This window comes from Nicotiana sylvestris, chromosome 2, assembly GCF_000393655.2.
Source record: "Nicotiana sylvestris chromosome 2, ASM39365v2, whole genome shotgun sequence".
Taxonomy (NCBI): Eukaryota; Viridiplantae; Streptophyta; class Magnoliopsida; order Solanales; family Solanaceae; genus Nicotiana; species Nicotiana sylvestris.
The window spans coordinates 210668647-210694346 of record NC_091058.1 but is presented as its reverse complement, the minus strand read 5'-3'; the positions used below and the strand labels follow the sequence as shown (position 1 = coordinate 210694346).

The 25700-nt window shown below is 35.1% G+C and overlaps 2 protein-coding genes across 4 annotated transcripts in view; both read left to right on the top strand.

Annotated features, from left to right (window-relative positions):
* The first annotated feature begins 413 nt into the window (after nt 1–413).
* LOC138886243 (uncharacterized) lies at nt 414–890 on the top strand. The gene has a single exon (XM_070167307.1). It carries the CDS (start codon nt 414–416, stop codon nt 888–890), a length of 477 nt encoding a protein of 158 aa, XP_070023408.1.
* An 11576-nt stretch (nt 891–12466) lies between these two features.
* Nucleotides 12467–25700, top strand: part of LOC104246706 (putative late blight resistance protein homolog R1B-16) — a 36489-nt gene continuing 23255 nt past the window's right edge. For 2 of the 3 annotated variants that reach the window (XM_070168448.1, XM_070168446.1), the window contains exon 1: nt 23799–23885. Coding sequence is in view for 1 of the 3 variants with exons in the window: in XM_070168445.1 (XP_070024546.1) it covers nt 12838–12897; nt 23661–23885 (285 nt within the window). In the remaining 2 variants the exon portion in view is untranslated. Of the gene's footprint in view, nt 12662–12834; nt 12898–23660; nt 23886–25700 lie in introns of those variants that run through there. The other variant, XM_070168445.1, reaches the window with a different exon arrangement.

Sequence of the window (25700 nt, the reverse complement as noted above, 5' to 3'; positions counted from 1 at the left end):
GATTGGCTTCATGGGACCCTTCATCAGCTCCTTTGGCAATAAGTACATACTTGTTGTTGTGGATTACGTGTCCAAATAGGTAGAAGCTGTTGTATTGCCCACTAATGATGCAAGAGTGGTGGTGGGATTTTTGAAGAAGAACATATTCACTGTTTTGGGACCCCGAGAGTGATTATCAGTGACAGAGGCACCCACTTCTGTAATCGAGCCTTCGAGAAGTTACTAGCAAAGTATGATGTACGCCACAAGGTGGCTACCCCTTATCATCCACAGACCAGTGGACAGGTGAGGTGTCTAATAGAGAGATAAAGAGTGTATTGACCAAGACTGTAAATGCCACAAGAACTGATTGGGCAAAAAAGCTAGATGATGCACTCTAGGCTTATAGAGCTGCTTTTAAAACACCAATTGGTATGTCACCATATAAGTTGGTGTTTGGGAAGTCCTGCCACTTGCCAGTGGAACTTGAACACAAATCTTGGTGGGCACTAAAACAGCTAAACCTAGACATTGAGGCTGCGAGTACAATGAGAATCACTAAATTGCATGAGCTCGACAAGTTCGGATATCTGGCTTTTGAGAGCACAAGGTTATACAAGGAAAGAATGAAGAGGTTGCATGACCAGAACATTGTTGAGCGACATTTCAAACCCGGGGACATGGTACTGCTCTATAACTCAAGATTACGGTTGTTCCTTGGTAAGCTTAAGTCTGGTCCATTTCGAATGGTCAAAGTATTCCCTTCAGGGGCTGTGGAGATTGCCTCGGAGAAAAACTCTCACATATTTAGAGTCAATGGGCAGACATTGAAGCTATACATGGGCATAAAAGAACCAAAGGAAGTGTCAGAGATCCACTTGACGGAACCTCAGAGGTCGAGCGAGCCTTAAATGCTCATGTCTGCGTCGTGCCGCGACGCTAAATCAGGCGCTGCGTGGGAGGCAACCCATGAATGTTGTTGTTAGTGTTTTCTTATGTAACTTCATATAAATAAAAAAACTGGGCAAACCACCACGACCGCGGTAGAACCGCGGTGAGAGGCGAAGATTCTGCCTCATAACTGGGCAATCCACCGCACCCGCGGTAGGACTGTGGTGGGACCGCAGTGAAGGCTTAGTACACTATCTTCGAAATTCAACCCACCGCGACCGCTGTGGGACCGCGGTAAGTCATAAAATCGTGTTGCCCAGGTAAGAAATTCGAAATTTTTTTTGTTTTACTTTATTTTCAAATACCCCCCTCCTTTATTTCCCCAAACTACAGAACCCCCTCCTCTAATTCTCCATCTCTCTCTTTATCTCTCTAAACCCTAACTCCCTAAATCCCTCTCTTCTCCTTCTTCTTCTTCACTCATACTACTTCCTCCATCTCAATTCTTCTCACTCCTTCATCCATCCAGGTATGTAATTCCTCCCCCCCCCCACCTTTTATTTTGTATTTTGTTGTAGTTGTATGCTAGCTTAAAGTTTGTAAGTGTGTAGTGATTTTTAGTAGATTTTTGTTAGTTTTCTTATTATTTTCTTTTGAATTTCATTTTTGGACTTACTGGTAAAGGGGCTGTGTGTATAATGTGGTGGAAAAGTGTATGTTTGTGGGTGTTGAATGAAGTATTTTGGGGTATGATGGTATAGTAGAATCTTTGAATTGGGAGAAACTTAGATATATCCATTTGGGCTATCTGTATGAAGAAATTGTCTTGCCCACAAGGTGTTTGGGAAATTGCCCCAATGGAGTTATAAGGGCTAATGTGACTTGGTTGTGGTGAAGCCTGAGTAACTTACCATAGTCACACATTTCACACACTCACTGATAGGCGTTTCTCTGTTTGACAGGTGCAATGAATCCATCTAGGAAGAGATGCAACACCGGGTCCTCCGCTAGTGGATCGGGAAGCTCCTCGAGAGCTAGGGGTCAAGCCAGTGCACCACAGTTTGACAACACCAAGTTTGTCTCCAAACTGGCGGCGGATAGGTACAATGTAAAGGCAGCTAAGAAATTGCTACATGAGGTGCATATTGACCGAGAAGCCTTAGAGGTGGAATGCCCGAATATCTTCAATGAGTTGAGGAGGTGTCAGCTGGACATTTTCTTCAAGGTACCGAAGCAGGCCAATGTTCAGATGGTAAGGGAGTTCTATGCTAACTTCCCAGAACATGCGAATGGAGTTGTTACTGTATGGAATACACAGGTAAATGCGTCCATTGAGTCCATCCGCAAGGTGTACCGGCTGCCAGTGTTTAGGGGGAATCTGATGACTATCGTACCTTTAGCCGAACAGGTGCCTTGTGGGGAACTCTTCTTGAGACTATCTGTGTGCGAGACAGAGAGTACATATGGATAAAGCACTGGATCACATTTAACTCCCAGTGTCTCAATTGGGAGGCTAAGTGTTGGCTCACCATTATCAATAGTCGGCTGTTACCCTCCAGCAATACGACTGATGTCAATCTACCACGGGCGGCAGCGATCTACTGTTTCATGGCCCACAGGGATTTTGATATGACCCGGCTTCTCCATGATGAGATGCTCATTAAATCACCCAAGTTACTCAAAGGCTTCTACTTCCCTTCTCTAGTCACTAGGTTGTGCCGTCTTGCTAGAGTCCCTGAAGACCCTAAAGTTGATGGGAAATTGCCACTTAAAGCCACGTTCCTCGCAAGAAAAATCAGAATTGGGATAGAGCCACTGGTGAATGTTGATGAATCAGATGATGAATCTGATGATGATAATGCTGAGGCAGCTGAGATCCCACCACCTACAAGAGTTGATGAGTCGGGCCCTTCACAGCCCCGTCGTAGTACCTGCATGATAGCCCTGGAGCAGGATATGGCTAGTCTTCGCACTTCTGTCACAGACTTGGGCACCAGAGTTGAGACTCTGACCACTCAACAGGAAAAGTCGGAGAAGAAGATTATGGGATGGCTTCGAGCGCTAGGACGAGCATGTCACCTCGATCCTAGCACCATCTCTAATCAGGATTGATTTTCAGGGAAGTCCCCCTCCTTACTATGCTCTTTATTTTTGACATGGGGACATACCATATTTTTTAAGTGTGGGGTGGGGGATGGCTGTTGTTGTATGATGTTATTGTAAAGAGATTATGTAACTTTGTATGTTGTTGCTTTACTTTTGATTGATTGGTAGGGTAGGATCATGTAATTAACTTTGACTTGGCCCAACGACGGACACCTTTCGACAGGTCTCTTGAGGGACATAAGTCGAACAAAAAAACAAAAAGAGATATATAAGGACTCTTCCTGATGAAGGATATTTGAGACAGTTCTGGAGGGAAGTTAGTCTAGAGAAAATCCCAAAAAGATTTTTTATTTTATTTGTAGGTAGTGTAGTAACTCCCCCTTTGTTTTTCTTTGGGCCACGGTTCTTTTCCAAGGGTTTAGCCTGAACCGAGTGTAGGTAGTTTTTGTTTATTTTGTTTTTAGTTTTATTTAGCATTGATGGGCAACGAACTGAATAGAAAGAGAATCCCTTGGCATTAGTACACCTGAACACAATCGAAACTAGAGTGTAACGCCTAGTCTCAATGGTTGACTCTTGCTAAAGTGGCTTAAAGTTGTATATTTGTAGCTGACTTGAACGCTCAAAAGAGAATGTATTGATAAATCAATCCGGAGTGAGTCATATGCCATGTGTGTGTGATCTATACTGTATTCCATGCTTTACATTTGATGCCTAGAACTTGCACTGTGTGTTTGCAAAGTGAAATAGTAGCTTCATTCAGTCTTAGAAGTGATATAGGCATTTCTTTGTTAAGCCAGATATATATAACATAAACCCACCTGAATGTAATACATCTTAGTTAACCCCGTTGAGCCTATAAGCCTGTTTTTTTGGCAACCACATTGCGATCCTTACCCAATTGTTTGAATAGCCTTCTGTTTGAACCCTTTTACCTCCCAGGAGCACTAAAATGACCTTGACATATGCAAAAGTTAAAGTGTGGGGTGGTAGTTTGGTTTTAAGTGGAGCCAATGAAATAGAGGAAAGGTGCAGCTTTGAAGAATAAAAGAAGACGTGCCACAAAAAAAATATAGTAGTTGATAAGTGGTAGCTTGAGGCAAATGCGCCTAAAGGAATCGATTGTTATAAATAAATTGTGGGGAATGTCTGGTTGACATAAGAATGATATGGAATGTTAATGTGTTGTGTATTAAAAGTGCTTAGGGAGGCTAGTCACTATATCCAAATATATCCTACTCATCCCTTAGCCTACATTACAACCAAATGAAGTCTTATTTGATCTTAGACTGGATAGGCTCGATTAGTCGAGTACTACACTAAGGAAAAACCTACGGTGCATCTTTGTGGCATGTGAATGTTCTTTTGGAGAGTGAGCGAATTTTGTCCATTTGAGTTCCTAAGTGTTTGTATCATATTAATTGTGGAACTACTCTCTTGTGTGATGTGAGGGCATGTGATTCATAAAGGAAAGGTAAGTCTTGACTTCTGTATAGAGTAGTTTAAGTAAGTGCGAATATTGCATGGTACGAGAGATTCGACTGTTAAGGCAAGGGTTGTTCACTACTAGGTGCAACTTTGGTAAATTGTTCAAGGTGTGAGTCTTTAAGGGAAAATCTTAGGGAAGGAACTTTGATAGAGTGTGGTGGATTTCTAGAGGACTAGCAATGATTTAAGTATGGGGTGTTGATATTAGGCTATATAGATGATATTTACACCTTAATATTACCATGCTTTATTGTTGTTTTATAGTCAAATTGATAACAAAATGCTCTAAATAGTGTTCTTTTGCTTCGCAGGGAATAATCTAAGTAAGAAAGCACTACGGAGTGTTTTGGAGTCAATAATGTGAAGAAAACGCCCAACCAAGAAGTACCCGTGCATAAAGAAGCAAAAAAATGGACTGAGTGAATTCCACCATGACCGCGATAGAACCGCGGTGGAACCGCGGCAGATTAAGTACTCGAGGCAAAATGTTCAGCGTTCACCGCGGTTGAGTCGCGGTCTTGCCGCGACCGCGGTGAACTGTTCACGTGCCATAAATTTGGGGACCAAAGTGTAACTCGGGAAAAACTTGTTCCAAACCCTTACAAACTTTAGAAGCTCGCCCAAGACATGTTTAAGCTTATTTTGGAGGCAAGAACAAGTGTGAGAAGAGTAACAAAATATTAGAGTTCTTCTATCTTCTCTTTATTATTGCAATTACCCATTGTGAATAATTTAGTAGTTTTATCTTATTTTGTTATGAGTAGGTAATTTCTTAGTCTAGGGTTTTGATGGAACCTATTGAAGGATGAACTTCTTGATATGTTAATATAATTTGTCCAGTTTAATCTCTATTTGCTCAACTACGTTCTTGTTGTAGTTAGTTGATAGGATCCTCAATTAGCTGTGCCTATTTAATGTGCATAAATCGGGAAAGAGTGCATATTTAGGTAATTGTTAAACAACATCACTCCCAAAGTATATGAGGGATCAATAATCGAGGGTTTAAAGGTGGGATTAGGGATAATGAAGCATTGGGTACAATCTAAAGTGAACTGTAATAAATAAAGCCAGCTAGCATAACTCGGGAGAGTGCATTTAGTAAATTATCGTAATTACTCGGGAGAGATTTACGGTAATAAGAGTGCTCATGATTGATAGAGAATATTTGGTGAATCTATGTGAAACATAATCGGAAGGGATTCCATCAACAGGGGAAATCATAACATTAGATCTTTCTCTTAATTGTTTACAACTTAATCATAGTTAGTTTTCAGTTGCTAATTTACTTTCATTATTAGTTAGCAGAAATACCCTCAATTGTTATTTATAACGTTTGGGAAGTTGATTCCGTAGAATTTAGTAAGTCTAACAAAAGTAATTGATAGATTAATTCCGTGTGGGTTCGACTTTGAACTAAATATTCAGATTATATTTGCAACGTTCGCGTGTCCTTTTTATATGGCATAATTGGGCGTGATCAATTTCTCAGATCACTAAGCATATTAATCAAGACCTCCACTGCTTTGTAAATTCCCTAGATTTTTGCCTTCCCTGCATTGGCTACCACCATCTGGTGACCGCTCAAAACTTCACCTAATAAGTTAATTTTTTCGAGATTGCCTACCAAGGCATCACCTTGAGTCAATCTTTATTCGTAGACAAACTTCTCTTCAATAAGCTCAAAACTTCACCTCATAAGTCAAAGAAGCCACAGTTAGAAAATACTAGCAATCTATCCAGTACTGGAAAGTTGATATTCTTGATGCTGTTAGAATAATATCCACGGTATATAACAATAACACAAGAGAGTAGCAAAGACATCAAATCTTTTAACGGGGTAAATATACAATTCTCGAGCGGAGCAATATTTTCATTATAATATTACAACTTAGTAGTGCCAAGAGACTAGTACAACTTCGAAACAAATAACACTCTTTATTTTTAAATACCTCACTATAATATTACTCACACTCACTATTTATCTCACAGACTACAATATGTGGATTACTCTCTCTACGCTCTATTGCGCTCTCTCTTATTTTGGTGTACTTGATCTGAGAAGAAAATACATCTATTTACAGGAAGAGAACCACCCTCTCTAACCAATCAGATGCATTGGTTTGCAATTTTCAAGTTTGCAAGTTGCCAACTTTGTTGTCTCTGGTCGCAACTTGTTGCCAGCTTTCTCTTTTTCTTTATTTTATTTATTTAAATGGGTTCTATAAATCTCTCCCTTAATTTTGATTTTTTTTCTTCATTCCAAGTATTGATCTCAATCTCTAAAAATCTTCAAACTTGAGAGGTTTCGTAAAGATATCCGCAACTTGATCGCGAGACTTATATTTGAGCTCGACTTCCTTCTTGGCAAAGCCATTGGAGAGCTCGGGAGAAGGTAAAATTTGAGGAGATTTTCAGTGAAGCAATTGGGGTAAGTATTCTTCACTCATATTTGGTTTAATTCCATGATTTAGTCTTGAATTTCATCATTTAATTTGAGAAATTAGAGTGGAAATTGGGGGAAAATGGAGGAAACGTTTGAGAGTTCTTTTAGGGATTTGAATGGGCAATTAAGGTCGGATTTTGCTGAATTTGTTATGGGTAGACTCATGAGAGTGTAAAGATTCTGTTGATGTGATTTTTTATAGGATTTCGAGACGTGCGCCCGGGGGTCGGGTTTGGCCAATTTCAGGATTTTTGATGTAAATTGGTTATTTTCGAGTGGGCTTTGTTTCCTTAGCATATTTTGATGGTATGAATCTGATTTTGGTTATATTTGGAGCAATTGGAGGCCAATTCAAGGGGGATAGGCATCGCGGGCTAGAGTTTGGACCGGATAGAGGTAAGTAATGATTGTAAATGTTGCCTTGAGGGTATGAAACCCCGGATTTCACATTGTTGTGCTACTTTAAGGTGATGCACATGCTAGATGATGAGCGTGGAGTCGTACACTGTTGGTGATTGTGACTTGGTCCGTCCCGTACGACTGTTAAGCCGCGTATTTGATTGAAAACTGTTTGATATCATCGTGTTCGAAAAATATTGCTATGTTTTGGGTGGAATGTCATATTTGGGTCTCATGCCAACTATTTTAGACCCTTATGGGGCTTTTTAACTACTGCTCCTCACTGTTTTGACTTAATAATTGCATTCAATCATGCTGTGTTTTATTGATTTCTTAACTCAGACTTATTTACTAAATTTTGATACTATAAATGATATTTTGAGCTGAACGTCCTGTTTTACTGATAGTTCGAGTGACTTGTGAGGTTGATGGCTGAGAGAGGCCGAAGGCCTGATTGTGAGGTTGATGACTGAGATAGACCGAGGGTCTGATTGTGAGTTTAATGACTGAGAGAGGTCGAGGGCCTGGTTGTGGGGATTATATATTTATAGATCGGTCTGCACGCTGCAGCTATATATATATGGATCGGGCTGCACGCCACAGTGATATAGCGTTTGGGCTGTAGGAGCCTCTCCGGAGTCTACACACCCCCAGTGAGCGCAGTCAACTATATATATGGATCGGGTTGCACGTCGCATCGGTTATTATATGGTACCTATTGAGCGTGAGTGCTGAGTGTGAGCACTGATTGATAAGAGTTGAGTCATGAGTGACTGAGAGGCTTACCTGAGGGGCTATATATACATGTATAGGAGTGATGGTTTGCCTGAGGGGCCTGTTTATGAACTTACTATTTTTCACTCCTCCTTAAAGTGAGTTTCTGTTGAATATATTGATTAAATTACTTCTTTCACTCATCTTTAGACCGAACCTCTATTGAAAATGTTAAACAAATGCTTTAAATAACTTTCATTTAAACTGAAGTTTTTACGAGGTGTTCGGAATTTAGTCACTGATTTGGCTTTGTTACTTCCTCTGAGATTTTTATGTTATGAAATGGTTATGAAATTTCTGTTTGCCAAAGGGGATGTATACGAATTATGTTTGCCCGAGGGGCCGATTATGATTTTCATCACTTTCACTATATATTTCATTAAACCCCTATTGAAAAAGTTATAAAGATATTTTCTAAAGGATTTTACTGAAGTTGGAAATTTAACGAAATGATTTGAATGGTATCCTGTTTTGGGAATATACTGTAACCACTGTGGTGCTATGACGTGGTTTAAGTGATTTCTCACTGCTCAGTCTTTATTTACTTTTATTACTTACTGAGTTGGCGTACTCACATTACTCCATGCTCTTTATGTGCAGATTCAGGTATTTCTGAGCTCGGTGGTAGGTTCATCGGAGTTAGCAAGGTAGTAGCTTGGCGATCGCAACCCTGCTTTTCTCCCTACGTATTCTTTCTTATTGTATTCTTGTGATTTTCCCAGCCATGTTGGTATTTATGTTGTTAGACAGTTGTAGTAGATACTCATGATTAGTGACACCCCGATGTCGGGCTTGTGTATTTATTCCGCAGTGTTCATTTAGACTTACCTCATGAGATTATTGGTAAATAAATGGTATAAAAATGACTTTTATTGAATAATGGTTGATTCGGGAGTTGTGTCGGCTGACCTAGTTTCACGATAGGTGTCATCACAATCGGGTCGGTTTTTGGGTCGTGAAACTGTATAAGTGTAGATAATTTAGATGCACAAGTTGTTTCTCTTGTTATGTTAGTTGTGAAAAAACAGACAAGAAATCCAACAACTTTCCTCAAATAATATGATACATCATGGGAAACTATCACCTAGAGGAATTACATAACAAAGTCCAATGCAGGATGGTTAGGATCGGGCGAAGAATCTATTGCACAGAATTATCCCATTCTGCTACTCGGTAGCTGGTTATATTTATGTTTAAAGTAATTGAGGCGATGTATCATGATAGAATATATGAGTCCACCAAACTATATAGAGACCAAGTCCTATATAGGTTTCGATAGAGAGTGCTAATGTAATAGTAAGTAAATGGAACAGGGAACTTTTACGTGGAAAAATCCCTGCTCAAGGGGATAAAAAATCACGACCTACAATGGTAGGATTTCAACTTCACTATGAGCAAAACTTCAAATTACAACCTATGCAATCTAGGAATTAAACTCTTAATCTCTCACTAACTTGTAATACACCTATTACAAGCAACTTTGCAATACATCTATTACGAAGATTTCAACTCATGACTAACTTTAGTCACGATACAAACACTGAAGGTTATGGTTTTTAAGAGGTTCCTAATTAAAGATTCTAGATAAGCAAAGTAGGAATTACAATGAAGAACAATTACAAAGTTACAACTCAACTAAGGACATACAAAAGACTTGTTGTAGGAACTGGTATGTAGTAGCGTTCTACTTTGTTCTTGATGCACTTGAGAATTGAATGCTTGATGGAGTTCGTTTGGAGTGCTTGAATGAATTCTCCAAAATATTCAAGTGATATTTTGTTGTAATACTCTTTGTTAATACAACTTGGATGACATCACTTGAATGATGTAATCACTTGGTTGGTCAAAAGGGAGTGACTGATGTACTTTGTTGCACTATTTGCGTGTAAAGTGCAAACAGTACAGCAGACACTCACTTTCCAGCTGTAGACAATTGACTTTCGTACTGCTGTCAGGTAAACCCAAAGGAATTGAATCAGGTCCCTGAGCTGATTCCTTATCTTCTGAAGCCATATCAACTTAACTTAGCTTGAGTTCATTGATTGAACTGTGTACCAAGTGTATCAGATTCTTCATCTGGTTCTTTGACAATAAATCTGTTAGATCATCAAAACAGAAAGCTAAGCTACTGTAAACCTATCACAACAGCAGAAGGCTGTCATTTTACCATATCTCTTTTAATTAGTTCTTCTATAGTTGATATCCAAAGCCTTTTGAAAGCGCTGTCAAAATTTTGATGTAAAATGTGCACCCTTGCTAGATATGAAAGAAAGGGGCACCTCATGAAACAATAGAGTAAACTAGAATGAAGTATGCAGGCTTTGATTTAATCTGAATCATGTTTTCGCAAAGTACATGGAAAGCTAACCACAAAGTCCATGATCATCCTCTCCCATTTGCACTCGGGAATAGTTAAAAGTACCACCAGACAGCTACCATCAACCACTTCTTTAGGACCTAATAATTTGTGGATATAACATTTGCATTACCTTAATTAATTTTTATATTATTAACTTTAATAACTATAATTTATAAATATTATGATATTGGGAAAATAAACAATCTTAACTATTTAGTATTCAATATTCAATTCTAAATACATCTTAATGTGTATTCATATTTATACATTTTAATCTTAATAAAAACAAACGTTCTTTAAGTCGATATCAACTTACTTGGGATTGAAATGCCATAATGGTTAGTAGTTATATGATTCTCTTACTCCATTGAGAGAATTCATCACAGCTTGGTGTAATATGCTAATAAGGACTTGAAGTTTGTCGTTTTTCAAGGAAAGTCCTGTCAAATCCTAGAAACTATATGATAATTGGCTAAAAGAACATATAATATGATGATAATTGCCTCGCATTTTAGTATAATAATTGTGATATTTAGAGTGCCTTATGATGTTTTGAGCCTAATTGTGTTGTTTACTTGTATAGAAGTGATTGAAAGAAGAATGGAGGAATAGTGGAGCAGTGCCATAGCCAGTGCCTAGCACCCACTGTAGCACCGAATTTCAGTGCTATCCTCAGTGCTCAGCACCCACTATAACACCGAATTTCAGTGCTATCCTTGGTGCGCAACACTCACCATAGCGCCCAAACTCAGTGCCATAAGAAGTGCGGCACACCCAACATATTTCGGAAGCCAACTTTTCGTTGTTTTGCTTGGACTTGGTTTAAATCGTCTAGGACTTTTCCTACACATATAAATAGTCCTTAAACATTTTTTTTTTTAATGGAGTTAGACCCTAGCAAAGGAGAAACGCTGCCAGAGTAATTTAGGAGCCAAAAATCATAGAGTTTTTTTTTCGTTCTTGTACTACTTGTAGTTTTATGTTGTCAAACATCTTATGATGACTATCATGACTATGTATGGCTGGTTCTTCTCATTTTGGGATTATGGGTGCTACATGAATGTTGACGTTGGAAGTTTAAATTGACGATTTTGATTTTTCAATATTACTTTGTTTATTTAATCGTGTTCTTTTTATTTTGCCGTGCGTAGCTAACAACAAATTCCATCTACGAATCTAGAGTTGAACTCGAAAGTGGGAATTCTAGATTGCATATAGGATTAAATAGAGCAAGTTCTTTAACCTGGGCATCGGGGAAAGATTCACAGTTAGGATAGACATATACTTTATTTCCTTGCTTGGTTGAAATACAGGAATCATAAATGCATTCTTGTTAGTCTTAATTCCATCAACCACCTCTTTATTTATTAGGACCGAATAATTAATTTGTGGATACAACATTTGCATTACCTTAATTGATTTTTATATTATTAACTTTAATAACTATAATTTATAAATACTAAGATATTGGAAAAAATAAACAAACTTAAGTATTCAGTATTCAAATTTAAATACATCATGTATATTCATATTCATACATTCTAATCTTAATAAAAACAAACGGCCTTTAAGATGAGCTGAAATCTGTAATAATTCATATTGTTGATCTCAACTTATTTGGGATTAAAATCTCATAATGTTTAGTAGTTATATGATTCTCTTCGTCCATTGAGAGAATTCATGGTGTAACATGCCTAACAAGGACTTGAAATTTTCAGTCTTTCGAGGAAAGTTCTGTCAAATCCTAGAAACTACAACATTAATGACTGTTCGGACACTAGAAATATGGCAAAAAAACAAGAATTGCACCTCAAAGTACTGCACTAGCCACGAGAAATAGATCAAAATAGGAGAAACTATATAACCTGCACCTTCAAATGTGATCTCTTTTTATTTCACAATGCTGTTTAAATCTAACCATCACAATTTATCAAATATAAAAAAATTACTCACTTTTACATAACTTAAAGAAACTACTCGGAAATATATTTAAGAGACTTATTTCAAATTTAATGCCCAACCACTTTTTGTCATTTTTCTCCCTAACCTCATGGTTTTGGTGCCCGTATACCCTTATCTCTTCTCCTCCACACGAATTTTCAACTTCTTATTATCTCAAACTGTCGGTTTGTTGAACAGAAAGAAGAAACCATTCCATACTTTTTGTTGCCTCATTCTAAAGCCATTTCTCAGATTTTTCATCTTCAACATCAACTAAAAAAGTTAGTCAATTAGTCTCTAATAACTTAAGAAAAGTGTGTTTAATTTTGGTTCTCCGATGGGGAAATATTCTTTAATAAACACTTGCTACTTTTTATGCATGGCTATATCTGCAAAAATGTTTTCTGCTTCTTTCTTCAGTTTCTTTGTATTCTTACTTCTTTCTCCTGATCAGATCATGGAAAGAGGAAAACAAATTGACGGAGAAAGAGAGAAAGGGGAATTAGCAAACTTGGAGGTATGTCATAATTAATTTGTGCTAGTAATATTGGTTTAAGGTGTCTATCTACGTAGGTCAAGAATAACTATTTCTAATAAACTTTTCACCTAACGGTCTAAACCCAAATAAAATATTAAGTAAAAGAACTAATTGAAGAATCGATTAAACTAAATAACTAAATAATGGATTATAGTTCCTATATATGGGTGAAAGGTAAAATTTCTTCTTTTATTAAATTGACTAACTTCTATGGTTGTTTGGTAACTGATAATATGTTCAAATTAGGTGTGTGTATAGGTTGGGTAGGTAGCTTTCTTTATTTACCAAATTAAACCAATTATGTCGGGGTTTTAAATCTATAAACCAAATCAAACTCGTAATAGTCGGATTTTCGATCTCTTTTTTTCAGTTTTTTGGTTTGGTTTGATTTTTTCGAGTTTTTCCCCATAATATCGGGACAAAAATATAATTAATGCTCCAAATATTTCTTTTATCCCTGTAAGATAAAACAATTATAGTTCAATAATCATTCATTTTCGCTATCACTAATGAAAAGCTTTAAGAGTTTTATGATGACCGAGCTAAAACAATGGAATGAGTTATATGGGGAAGGGGGGTCAAGTAAAAAGGAGCAATTTTGTTAGATAGGAATTTTTACATTCCTATGCCATAAAGTAAACTATATTACCCTCCATGCTTAACTTTTAATATAATTACCTTCTATATACCTAATTATCATTTATGTACCATTTTAGGATTTTAATGGTATTAATTAGTCTCCTAATTTTACTCAACCATATATTCTCACTCCCCCAAGTTTCTCTCTCCAAATCCCCACGATTTCCTCTTCAAACACCCACATTTTCCTCTTCTAAAACTAGCAAAAATCTGTAACTCTTCCACCATTGACAACCATTAAAAAGTTTTGAAGCTTTGAATTCGAATTTGGGTTTTCAAAAGACATTGTTTGTTTGGACTGGATGTTGTTGCAAAGAATTGAGAATTCTCTCCACGTCTCTCTCTATCTCGCAATCCCAAATTTCAGTAATATAAGAGGAAAGGAAAAGAGAGCAGCAATTCCATCATTGACAGCCATTAAAAAGCTTTGAATTCAAATTTGGGTTTTCAAAAATCATTATTTGTTTGGATTGAGTGTTGTTGTAAATAATTGGGAATATGGTTTGGAATTTATATCTTAATTTTGAGGGGTTTTGGTGAAAATTAGACTTGATTTTGGCTAAATTTCAGATTGAAACTCGAAGAAGAAGAAGAAGAAGAAGACATGACATACATTATATTGCAGAAATTGTAGATAAATTGTAGAAAAATTGTAGACTATTATTTTTTAGCTTTGTGTTTTTTTGTTAAAAGTTTTGATGAGAGCTTGTTATTCCACTTCGTCTGTTTTGGAGCTAACTTATGCAGAGGAGAAGATATTTTTTAAGTTATATATATTGTTATACCTTTAAATTCAAGAAAGTATGGATGCATTATATTTAAAGAGACGTGAATTTGTAAAATAGGTTGAATGTGAGCAATAAGTCAAATAAGACTCACAATGGCTTGTTTTCTACATTTATTCTACAATAAAACTACATATCATTTGAAAAATTAATATGAAAAAACAGAATTTCAATGTTTCTACAAATTATCTACAAAATTTCTACAAACTGTTCATAAAAGAATTTATCTTTATTTTCATGCATGTTCGTTTGGAACACTAAAGTTACTTGATATGCCAACATCTCCCGTTATAGAGGAATACAACTTATTTACAATTTTCTACAACTTTCATACATTATTTCCACCCAGTGAAATACAACTACAATAACATAAAACTTATATACAAATTTTATACAAATTTTATACAATATGTCTTTTGTATATTTTGTATCTGATTTATACATAGTAAAAATAATTTTCATACGACTGATTATATATTATACAACTTATCTACAATTTTCGTACATTATTTCTACAAAGTTATATACAACTACAATATAATACCACTTAAATATAATTTTTATACAATGTTGTTCAACTTTCATACAATATGTAAATAAATAAACAACAGTCTACAATTTATCTACAATTTTTGCAATATAATGTATGTCATGTCTTCTTCTTCGAGTTTCAATCCGAAATTCAACCAAAACCAAGTCTAATCTTCACCAAAACTCCTCAAAATTGAGATATAAACTCCAAACCATATTTCCAATTATGTTCAACAACACCCAATCTAAACAAATAATAATTTTTGAAAACCCAAATTTGAATTTAAAGTTTCAAAGCTTTTAATGGCTATCAATGGTGGAATTGCTGCTCTCTTTTTCTTTTGTTTGTATTACTGATTTTTGACATAATTGCGTTTGTTGCAGAAGAATTATAGAAGATTTAGTCATTTTTTATTTGTGAAATCAGAAAAAAATGTTGAAACAGAGTGTATCGCAAAAACAGAGTATGAAAATTTTGAAACGAATCTGACGATAATTATGAATATGCGTGATTTGTGTTGTAGAAGATCTGGAAGAATTTTTAGTTTCCCAATTTTAGCTAGCCTAAATAAGGAATCCTACAACTACAATGATTCCTTATTTAATGTATTGTCTATATTTTGTAGAAATACTATTAGCATGAAGGGTAATATGTAAACTATGAACATATTTGGTAATATAGTTACTTATATGGTATAGGAACGAAAATTTTCCTTGTTTTTATTCAATTTTGTTTAGGCTCAACCGAACACTTATATGGACTATTCGCAAATTACAGTGAAAATAGTACGGTTTAGCCAATTTTCGGATTGGTAATTGAAAAGTAGTCAGTATTTGTAAAGTCATTGAAAAATAGTCATTATTTTGCTGCAACACATAAAGTTCCAGCATAATATACTGGAGATTGGTGCACTTGTGTATGAACTTCCAGCATATTATGATGGAACTCCAACACACGGAAAGTTCCAAAATAATAAACTGGATATTGGAGCACCCCTGTATGAACTTCCAGCATATTATGTTGGACCAGTATATTATGTTGGAACTCCAGTATATTATGTTAGAATATATTCTGAATTTTAAACAGTGTTTTCGTTCAGATTTATCTTTATATGAAAATGGGCTAAATTTCGATTGTTTTTGAAACTGTGGCTATTTTTCAATTACCACATGTAAATCTGGTTTTTTTTTTAATTTCCCTCCAAATTATAAGCTCAAACTTAAACAATTATACTAAAATACATAAATTATTAAAATAATTGCTGGGATTAAGATTGGTGAATGGGAAATGAAGGGAAGAAAGTGGAGGGAAAATGAGCTCCTTTTTGCTTTGGAAAGAGCAAGTGTCTTTCATTGGTGGTGGAAAAAAAATGTGAATGTGCTTATATTGAGAAAGAACTTCCTTGGGTTAAATGGGTTGGAAAAAAAAGTAAGCCTCACGCCGTCGCCGTCGTCACGTAGCTCGGCTTCTGTCAAAGATGCTTTATCATCTTTCTTTTTGGTTGGGAAAAAGTATAAGTACCCTCCCAACTTATAACCGAAGTTTCAATCACACACCTTTTCTTTTCTGGGGTCTTATTACTCCCTCTAAATTTATTTTTTTCAAAATTTTGAAAAAGACTGTAACCTATACGAAATTGCCATGTATCAATCTCAGGACCGATTTTCATGAGCCGTTCTTCCAAAATACACTTCATTTCATGAACATTTTATCACACATTTTCAAGAGCTTTAAATTAATTTTGGGTCTCAAAATTCACCAAATCCACAGTAATCAAGCTTAAATTTCAACTACAATTTCACAACAACATCATCACCAAACCCCAATAATCAATTTGGCCAACAACCAACAACTTCAACAAACACTTTTATGTTACGATAAATATCATATTATAGTGGATGTCTACTCTTCCTCCATAATCTTCATGTCAAATGCTTAATGACATATTCAATGACATATTTTCTATGTTCAGTGACATATTCCATGACATATTTTCTTCACTTTTCATGCCTATATAAAGGCCTTGTAATAGATAGGAAAATACACACAATTGAAGAAGAAAATCTCTTCCTTCTCTCTATCTCTATTTCTTGCTCATGTTTTACGAAATTGCTTTTATTTCTTGTTCATGTTTTACTAAATTGCTTTTATTTCATAACACGTTATCAGCACGAGTCTCTAACCAATTGTATATATATACCTACAAAAATTTTCCTACATCCGAAAAGATTACAATTAGAAGTCATACATATCATCACATGGTTAAATGTAAAGAGAAACTACATATGGTAAGTAATGAAATGTAAGAAGGTATGATTATCTTATACTTGTCATTCCTTTAAAATCTCATATGCACACAACTTCGTACTACACCTGTATTGCATAAGCACATATTAATATTACATCTTTTATATCACATGAATGGAATAAAATTTTCGAAGTTCTATATGTGAAAATCATAGTAGCAGTTAATTGTTGATATGATGCATGTCATGGTAACCAAGGATATTTTATATAAATTGTCTTATGCATATTTATGTGTTAATTATCTTCAATCTGTCCTACCGCTTTAAACATTTTTTTTTTACTTGGATGAATATATTTTTTTCCTTTTGGATTTTTACACTTGCATATAGTACCAAAAAAAGGAATAAAAAATAAAATAAAATTGGTCATACTGTTTAAAAGCATAAATCATCTTGAAGAAAAAAAGAAATACTTCACATCTTTATCTAGGTTGATTTAAAAGCAAACAATGATTAGTATGACTACGAGAAGAGGTATTTTTGAGTATCCATGACCTACTTGATGCTTGCTACTGACTTACCATTTTTAAGTATTTTATATGAATGATGCACAAGCTACAACTGGTAAATTGTTACCTATAATGTCACTTTTCAGGTAATATAAATGCTGAATTTATGTATTGTTACCTATATGGTGTACTTTTGATAAATTTATTCACTAATTGCTTGGTTGAATTGAGTGAAGGAAAGTCATGGCGTTAAATCAAATCCAATAGGTAGGGTATACCCCGAAAACAACAATATTTTTGAGAGAGACTCAATAAATATTATGACAATGATTTTATGATCCTTTTAAACTCTAATAGAATTTAGAAGAAATATTCTGACTACAAACAATTGTATTTCATATAGATGCTACAAATAATTAATAAAGTTTTACGCTGATTTGAGATTTGTACACTTATTTAAGAAAGCAAATTTGATTTGCTAAGTTGCAAATTAGTTGTGTATAACTTTCTTGGCATGTGATTGAAATTAAGGCTTGAGAATGAATCTCAATATTGTTTAACCTATTATGACATTGATTGAGGGTAAGACATCGGGATCAAGTCCTGATGCTTCATAATTATAAGAGTTGGATTTGAGTCCCAATTTATTATGTCCTAACATGCCTTTATATTGGTAAGACATTGGGTTTGACCCCCAATGTACCATATTGATGATATAATGATGACTAAAGAAAAATAATATATTTTTCATGAAAAGGCATAAAAATTGTCCCACTTGATTTGCTCCATTCTTGAAGTGAATGTGATAGCAATGCATAATAAGTTTCAATGAAGACAAGTGGTTGAACAATGAACGTGGGCATTCCAAATATCAAAATAATAATAATCATCACTATGATTATAAAAGGAGAACAATAAGGGTTCTCAAAATAGTCCTTCAAAATGTGAAGACAATGCTTACCATCAAATTGGTATGAAAATAATAAAGCACATCGCTGATTATGATCCATTCCTTGAAGAGAATGTGACTTATGATAAGCATTGAGAATGCAAACTCATTCCTAAAGTTGAATGTGGCAATATGTGATAAAAGCAATGAATAAAGACATGCAATTCATGATTATATGAATACCACACAACTCACCTCTAAGGGAGGTTTGAGTAAAATAAAGAGAATAAATATTATTGTGTGGTTACATGAATATGTCATTGGTCGCGTACATGTGATATGCCAAATATTATTTTGTCATGCCTTATAAAAGTTATTAAAGACAAAGTTAAAGCAAGAAATGATTTTGCTTATGATGATTTTGACCATGACAATTTATTATGATATAATTTTATCCGTGAAGGAGACATTTACCATATGAATGGTATGATAAAAGATCTTGTAGTACAAAAGTTGTTAAGAACTCCGAAAAAACTAATTTATTACCACCCAGATAAATAAACTTATTCATGACATTGATATTGTAAAGTCTCAAAAGAAACTTTTTGAGTTTTAAATATATAAGTCAAAGTGATTGGCATATTGAGACTATAAATGAAAGGAAGATTGAATATCTTCATATTTCTATAATCATACCGGATAAATATAAAAGGTTACCCGATCTTCTTTCAATTTGTACTATACAAATATAAGCATGATGCTGGAATCATATGCCACAAGTAAACTAGAGGTTTACTAAAACAAATATTAATTGGCATGACCGGTTGACCATCTCGGTTCGATTATGATGAGAAAAATTAATTAAGAATTACATTGACATATATTGAAGATTAGAAGATTCTTCAAGAATTCTCTTGTGCTGCTTATTCTCATGATATACCAGTTAAAGGTTGGGATTGAATCCCTTGATTTTCTGGAAGGAATAAAAGGTGATATATATAGTCCCAGTCACCTGCCATGTGGACCGTTTACTATTAATATGATTTTAATAGATGCCACTATTTTATGGTCACATGTGCATTTGTTATCAACTTGCAGTTTGGTTTTTGAAAGATTGCTTGCTCAAATTATTAGAGCACAATTCCAGAATATTAATTATGATGATTTATCTTGATAATACTGGTTTAAATTCAAGTTGGTTTAGTGGAAATTATATGCCTCCAATTATAGCTAAATCATTAGTTATGAGAACAAAACTCCCAAAAATGAAATGTGGTATGAGATGTATTATTTAATATGCACCAGTACTTGTACGCATCTAGCCAAGTTATGAAAATTTATCCCTATCACAATCGGTTCAGGGTCAGGAACCAAATAATTTCTATATAGACATATAAATGTGCTATATGATTTAATTATGCTACCACAATGCACAAAGATGAGTTCCCAAAGAAGGTTGGGAAATGTGTTGGTGATCCCAACATTAGGGGGAGAAAATGGATAGCTGAGAAAGTGATACGTGAAATGAATTATTATGAATACACATAGATCCTCGTACAAGAAAATATGAACTTAAAGTTCAAGTGATAATTAATTTATAAATTATTGCCAAACGCATTTGCTGACCCAAAGCTAAATGTCATATTTCAGCTGTTAATGCTCCAAATAGAATAAAGTCCATGAGGGACAGAGTCTATGGCACGCATGAAGCGTAACAGACCAATCGGTTCCAAAGATAAAACTCCTTGAAGAAGGATAGGGGCAAAATGGTCATAATAAGGAGGCAAGTGCTCTAGAAGAGCACCACGACATAACACTTCGTAATACCTCATGTGAGAGGTTCAGGTACCTGAAAATAATGAGATAAAGAGATCTCAATAAGTTATGTTTTTATTGTGTAAAATTGAACCGATATAAAATGATCGTCGACGATATTGTTAACATAATGTAGCGTTCAATATTATTAATATTGACGAGGATCTTGAGCTCAAATCTGTCATGAAATTTGGACAGATAAATGATTGGCCAAATGAAAAATACGCAATGAAAATTGACTTCACTTGAAAAATGTGAAGTTGGGCGGATAGTCCCAACACCTAAAAGTATAAAGCCAATGAAGGTATAAATGTGTTTTTGTGCAAAAGGTTTATGTCGATAGACATAAAGATGACATGTGACACAAGAAAGTTAGTAAATATCCTCACATTTATTATATGGAGACATGTTCTCTTATGGTGGATATAATTATTTCAAGTTTTAATTTGGCAATACATGAAAACTTGATATGTGTATAATGGAAATCATTGAAGGATTAAAATTGTTCTGAAGCATATTAATGTTTCCAAAAACTCTATTAAATAAAGCTTCAAAAATCCTTATACGGATTAAAATAATCAAGGCGCGTGTGGTATAATCGCCTGTGTGAGTACCTATTGAAACAAGGGTACAAGAATGATTCAATTTGTCCTTGTATCTTTATAAAAAGATCTAGATTTGAATTTGTTATAATCTTTGTGTATGTTGATTCAAATATCATTACAACTCCCAGGCAGCTTCCTAAAGCAGTAAACTGTTTAAAGAAAGAATTTGAAATGAAAGATCTTGGAAAGACAAAATTTTGACTTGGTCTAAAAATTGAGTTTATGAAAGATGAAATTTTTATCAATCAATCAGCATACACTGAAAAGATTTTAAAGCGATTTTATATGAATAAAGCACATCTATTCAGTACCCCGATGGTTGTGAGATCACTCTATATAAATAAAGATCCATTCCGACCTCATGAAAATAATGAAGAACTTGTTGGTCCTGAAGTACCATATCTTAGTGCAATTGATGCACTAATGTATCTTGCTAACACTAAAAGGTATGACATAACATTTTCACTTAATGTCTTAACAAGATATAGCTCTGCTCCTACATGGAGACATTGGAGTGAAATCAAACACATATTGTGTTATCTAAAAGGGACTACCAATGCGGGCTTATTTTATGGCAATGATTGCAATCCCGATCTTGTTGGTTATGCCGATGTAGAGTATTTATCTGACACACACAAGGCTTAATCTCAAACATGCTATGTGTTTACATGTTGAGGCACTGTCATATCTTGGCGTTCGACTAAGCAATCAATCGTGGCTACTTCTTCTAATCATGTTGAGATAATTTCTATTCATGAAGAAAGTCGAGAATGTATTTGGTTGAGGTCTATAATATATCTTATCCGAGATAAATGTGGTTTGAAATGTGACAAACTACCCATAATTTTGTATGAAGACAATGCAGCATGCATAGCCCAATTGAAGGGATGATTCATAAAAGGAGATAAGACAAAGCACATTTTACCAAAGTTATTTTTCACACATGATCTATAAAACAATGGTGATATCAATGTGCAACAGATTCGTTCAAGTGATAATATGGTTGATTTGTTCACCAAATCTCTACTGACGTCAACCTTCAAGAAACTGGTATACAAGATTGGGATGCGAAGGCTGAAAGATGTAAACTGATGCTCTCATCAGGGGGAGTTAATACGCGGTGTACTCTTTTTTCCTTACAAGGTTTTGTCCCACCGGGTTTTCCTTGCAAGGTTTTTAACGAGGCAACCAAAAGGCATATATGTGTACTCTTTTTTCTTCATTAGGATTTTTTTTCCCATAGGGTTTTTTCCTAATAAGGTTTTAACGAGGCATATTATTTATGGACATCCAAGGGGGAGTGTTATGATAAATATCATATTATGGTGGATGTCTATTCTTCCTCCATAATCTTCATGTCAAATGCTTAATGACATATTTTCTATGTTCAGTGACATATTCCATGACATATTTTCTTCACTTTTCATGCCTATATAAAGGCCTCGTAATAAATAGGAAAATACACACAATTGAAGAAGAAAATCTCTTCCTTCTCTTTATCTCTATTTCTTGTTCATATTTTACGAAATTGCTTTTATTTCTTGTTCATGTTTTACTAAATTGCTTTTATCTCATAACATTTTATTTGTTCTTCGAGATTTTTTAAGTTTCAACAATAGTATATTCGAAATTCTTTCTTCATTTTTGAATCTCATCAGCAAATAAGGATCTAGAATGAGTTTAGTACTTGAATCTCAACTTCAAAACTTCAAGAACCTTCGTATTTGCTCAACACCTCCAATTCTTTTTCAAATTCGTACAAGAACAATGACAATAATAATTGTCCTTTTTTTCCCCATTATATTTAGGAATTAAAAACGAACAGAAAGGAGGAAAATGAAATAGACTTAAAAAATTAAAAGTTAGACATATGAAACATTAGTTTATGTATTTGTCATATTTCTCCTTTTTATTTATGAACTAATTCATAAAATGATCACTTAATAACTCACTAGTAATTTTTTGTGACAGTGCGAAGGCAGATAAATTAACTAGTTCTCACATATCTTGTGATTATTTCCTCCGTTGCTTAGAGCCTGTTTGGCTTAGCTGATTTAAAGTAGCTGATAAGCATTAAGTGCTTAAAAGCACTTTTAAGTGTTGAAACTGATTTAAACAATAAGCAGTTATGTGTTTGGATAAAAGTGCTGAAATTAATAATATGCAGCAGAAGAATTGGGTAAACGAAGAATTTTGTTTTAAAAAGAAGTATTTTAGGGATAACATAGTAAATATTTTGGTCAAACTTACAGTGCTTATAAGCTGAAATTTGATAAGTTGGGGGAGACCAACTTATGGCTTTTAGCTTATAAGCAGTTAACTTATAAGCACTTTTAATTTTACCAGACGCGTAGATAAGCCAAAAAGTGTTTATAAGCCAGTTTGACCAACTTATAAGCTTAGCCAAACACCCTCTTAATCACCTCTACTTCTTTTACTTGACCTCATACTTACACACAAGCACAGATCCCTTTCGTAAAACTAATGACTTATGTTACTCTTCTAACTCCTTATATAGAATGAATAACTTAAATAGAATAATCATAAGAAATATTAAGAGAAAGGGATTGAAAAAAATCAAAGCAAATCGCAAACAATGGTACCTTGCCTACTCATCTTTTACATGATTGTTCCTATATTCACTCTATTTTTTGCCACACCAAAATAATACTACCAATATTCGGATAAAATTTGATAATGGAGTCATTGATTTGTTATATAGGTGAAGGAAAATCAAGTGAGTTACGATCAAGCGGATTCAATATTGGTGGAGCCATGGGGAGGCACTGGTGGATCAGAATGGTATTACAAGATGGAAAGTCCCATTAAAGAAATATTGATTGCTCATGGAGATTGTATTGAATCCATCATGTTTAGGACCGTTACTGAACAAGGTACTACAATAGACTCACCAATGTTTGGTGGGGATAGAGGTCGAAGAGACAAGGTAGGTCCAAAAAATTTGTGATCAACATATATATTTCTCATGATTGTGTCACGACCCTGGTTCACCCTTCGTGAATTATGGTGACGGCACCTAGTCTCTACGACTAGGTAAGCCTAAACTTGCTGAAGATAACCAAAACTTGCGGAAGTAAAATAATTTAAAAATAGAAATAAGGCAATAACAGTGTTAAATATAGGCCTGAGTAGCGGTACTTGGATCTACATATGAAAAACATGTGCAGAAGGGGCATGAGTACACCTTAGCAGTACTCAGTAAGTGCCAAGCCTAACCTCGGTTGGGTAGTGACGAGGAAGGTGAGAGCCCTACTGAGATTAAATAAATATAAAGATGACAGGATAAGATAAGCAGCACAATTGAGAATATACAGTAAGAATCTACACAAGGTAATAAGAGTACAATAACGGAAATGGAGATGAAGGCAAACCACAAGGAAAGTAACCGGGGATCTCTCAGTATCCCGAGGATCTCTTAGTATCCTCAACATGTACTAGGGATCTCTTGGTATACCGAGGATCTCTTGGTATCCTCAATATATGCCAGTGATCTCTTGGTATCCCGAGGATCTCTCGGTATCCTCAATATATGTCAGGGATCTCTTGGTATCTCGAGGATCTCTCGGTATCCTCAATCTACGTGTCAGGGATCTCTTGGTATCCCGCACCTCAGTCCAGGTCATCAATACGAATATGGGATCTCCCGGAAAACCGTCCTGTAGTCCCAATTTAAAACACACAGTAGCAACACAAGAATATTAAATTAAATGCTAATTTCGTACCAAGTACACAATTAATCCTAGCCTAACATGCTTCACGTAATGCAATTAAGGCAGTTTAAGAAAAATGCAATTAAGTCAACTAAACATGCTTTTCTAAACTAGCAACAGGCTAAATTCACAAGTAGAATATAACAGGAAAAAGAACTCAATTGAAATACTTAAGGAAAAATTAGATTTTCAACAATTAGCTCAAATACGTGCTCGTCACCTCACGTAAAAGTCATTTCAATTATCAAATATATCATATCCTAAGGGGAAGGTCTCCCACACAAGGTTAGACAAGCCACTTACCTCGAACCGGCTCAAAAATCAATCTGAAACTACGCTCTTGCCACGAGTACTCGACTCCAAATGATCCAAATATGTTCAAGCCAATTTCATAATATAAATAACACTTCAAGTAACTGATTCTACAATTAAATTCTGCGCTAATACGCAAAATTAGGTAAAATTACCAAAATACCCCTCGGGCCCACGTCTCGGAATCGGGTGAAACTTACATTTTCAGAAATCTCGTACTCTCACGAGTTTATACACAACAAGAACACTGAAATCGGAGTCCAACTGACCCCTCAAAATCTCATTTAAAGGCCTCTTAAACTCAAGCCCTAATTACTCATTTTTCCCAAATTTCTCACCACTAATTAGGTCTTTAATCACATAAAAATGAGTTATGAAGTCAAGGATTTTACCTCCAAGTGATTCCCCTTGAATTCCTCTTCAACCCTCTTCAAAAAGCTTCAAAATCACCTAACAATGGAGGAAACTAGGCTAAAATTCGCGAAATAAACCTTTTAAAACATTCTGCCCAGGCATATAATTCCTTCTTCACGAACGCAGTCAAGGCCTCGCGTTCGCGAAGCACAAAAATGACGTTGAGCAAAAGTCCTCTTACGTGAACGCGACAAAGCCCTCGCGAATGCGATGATTTACCCAGACAAGCCTTCGCGAACGCGTTTCTCTCATCGCGAACGTGATGAGTAAATTCTACTAGGCCAATATTTCTCCTATGCGAACGC

Excerpts from the sequence above, each read along its gene's own strand:
- LOC138886243 (XM_070167307.1), top strand. The coding sequence starts at position 414 with ATGTCACCATATAAGTTGGTGTTTGGGAAGTCCTGCCACTTGCCAGTG.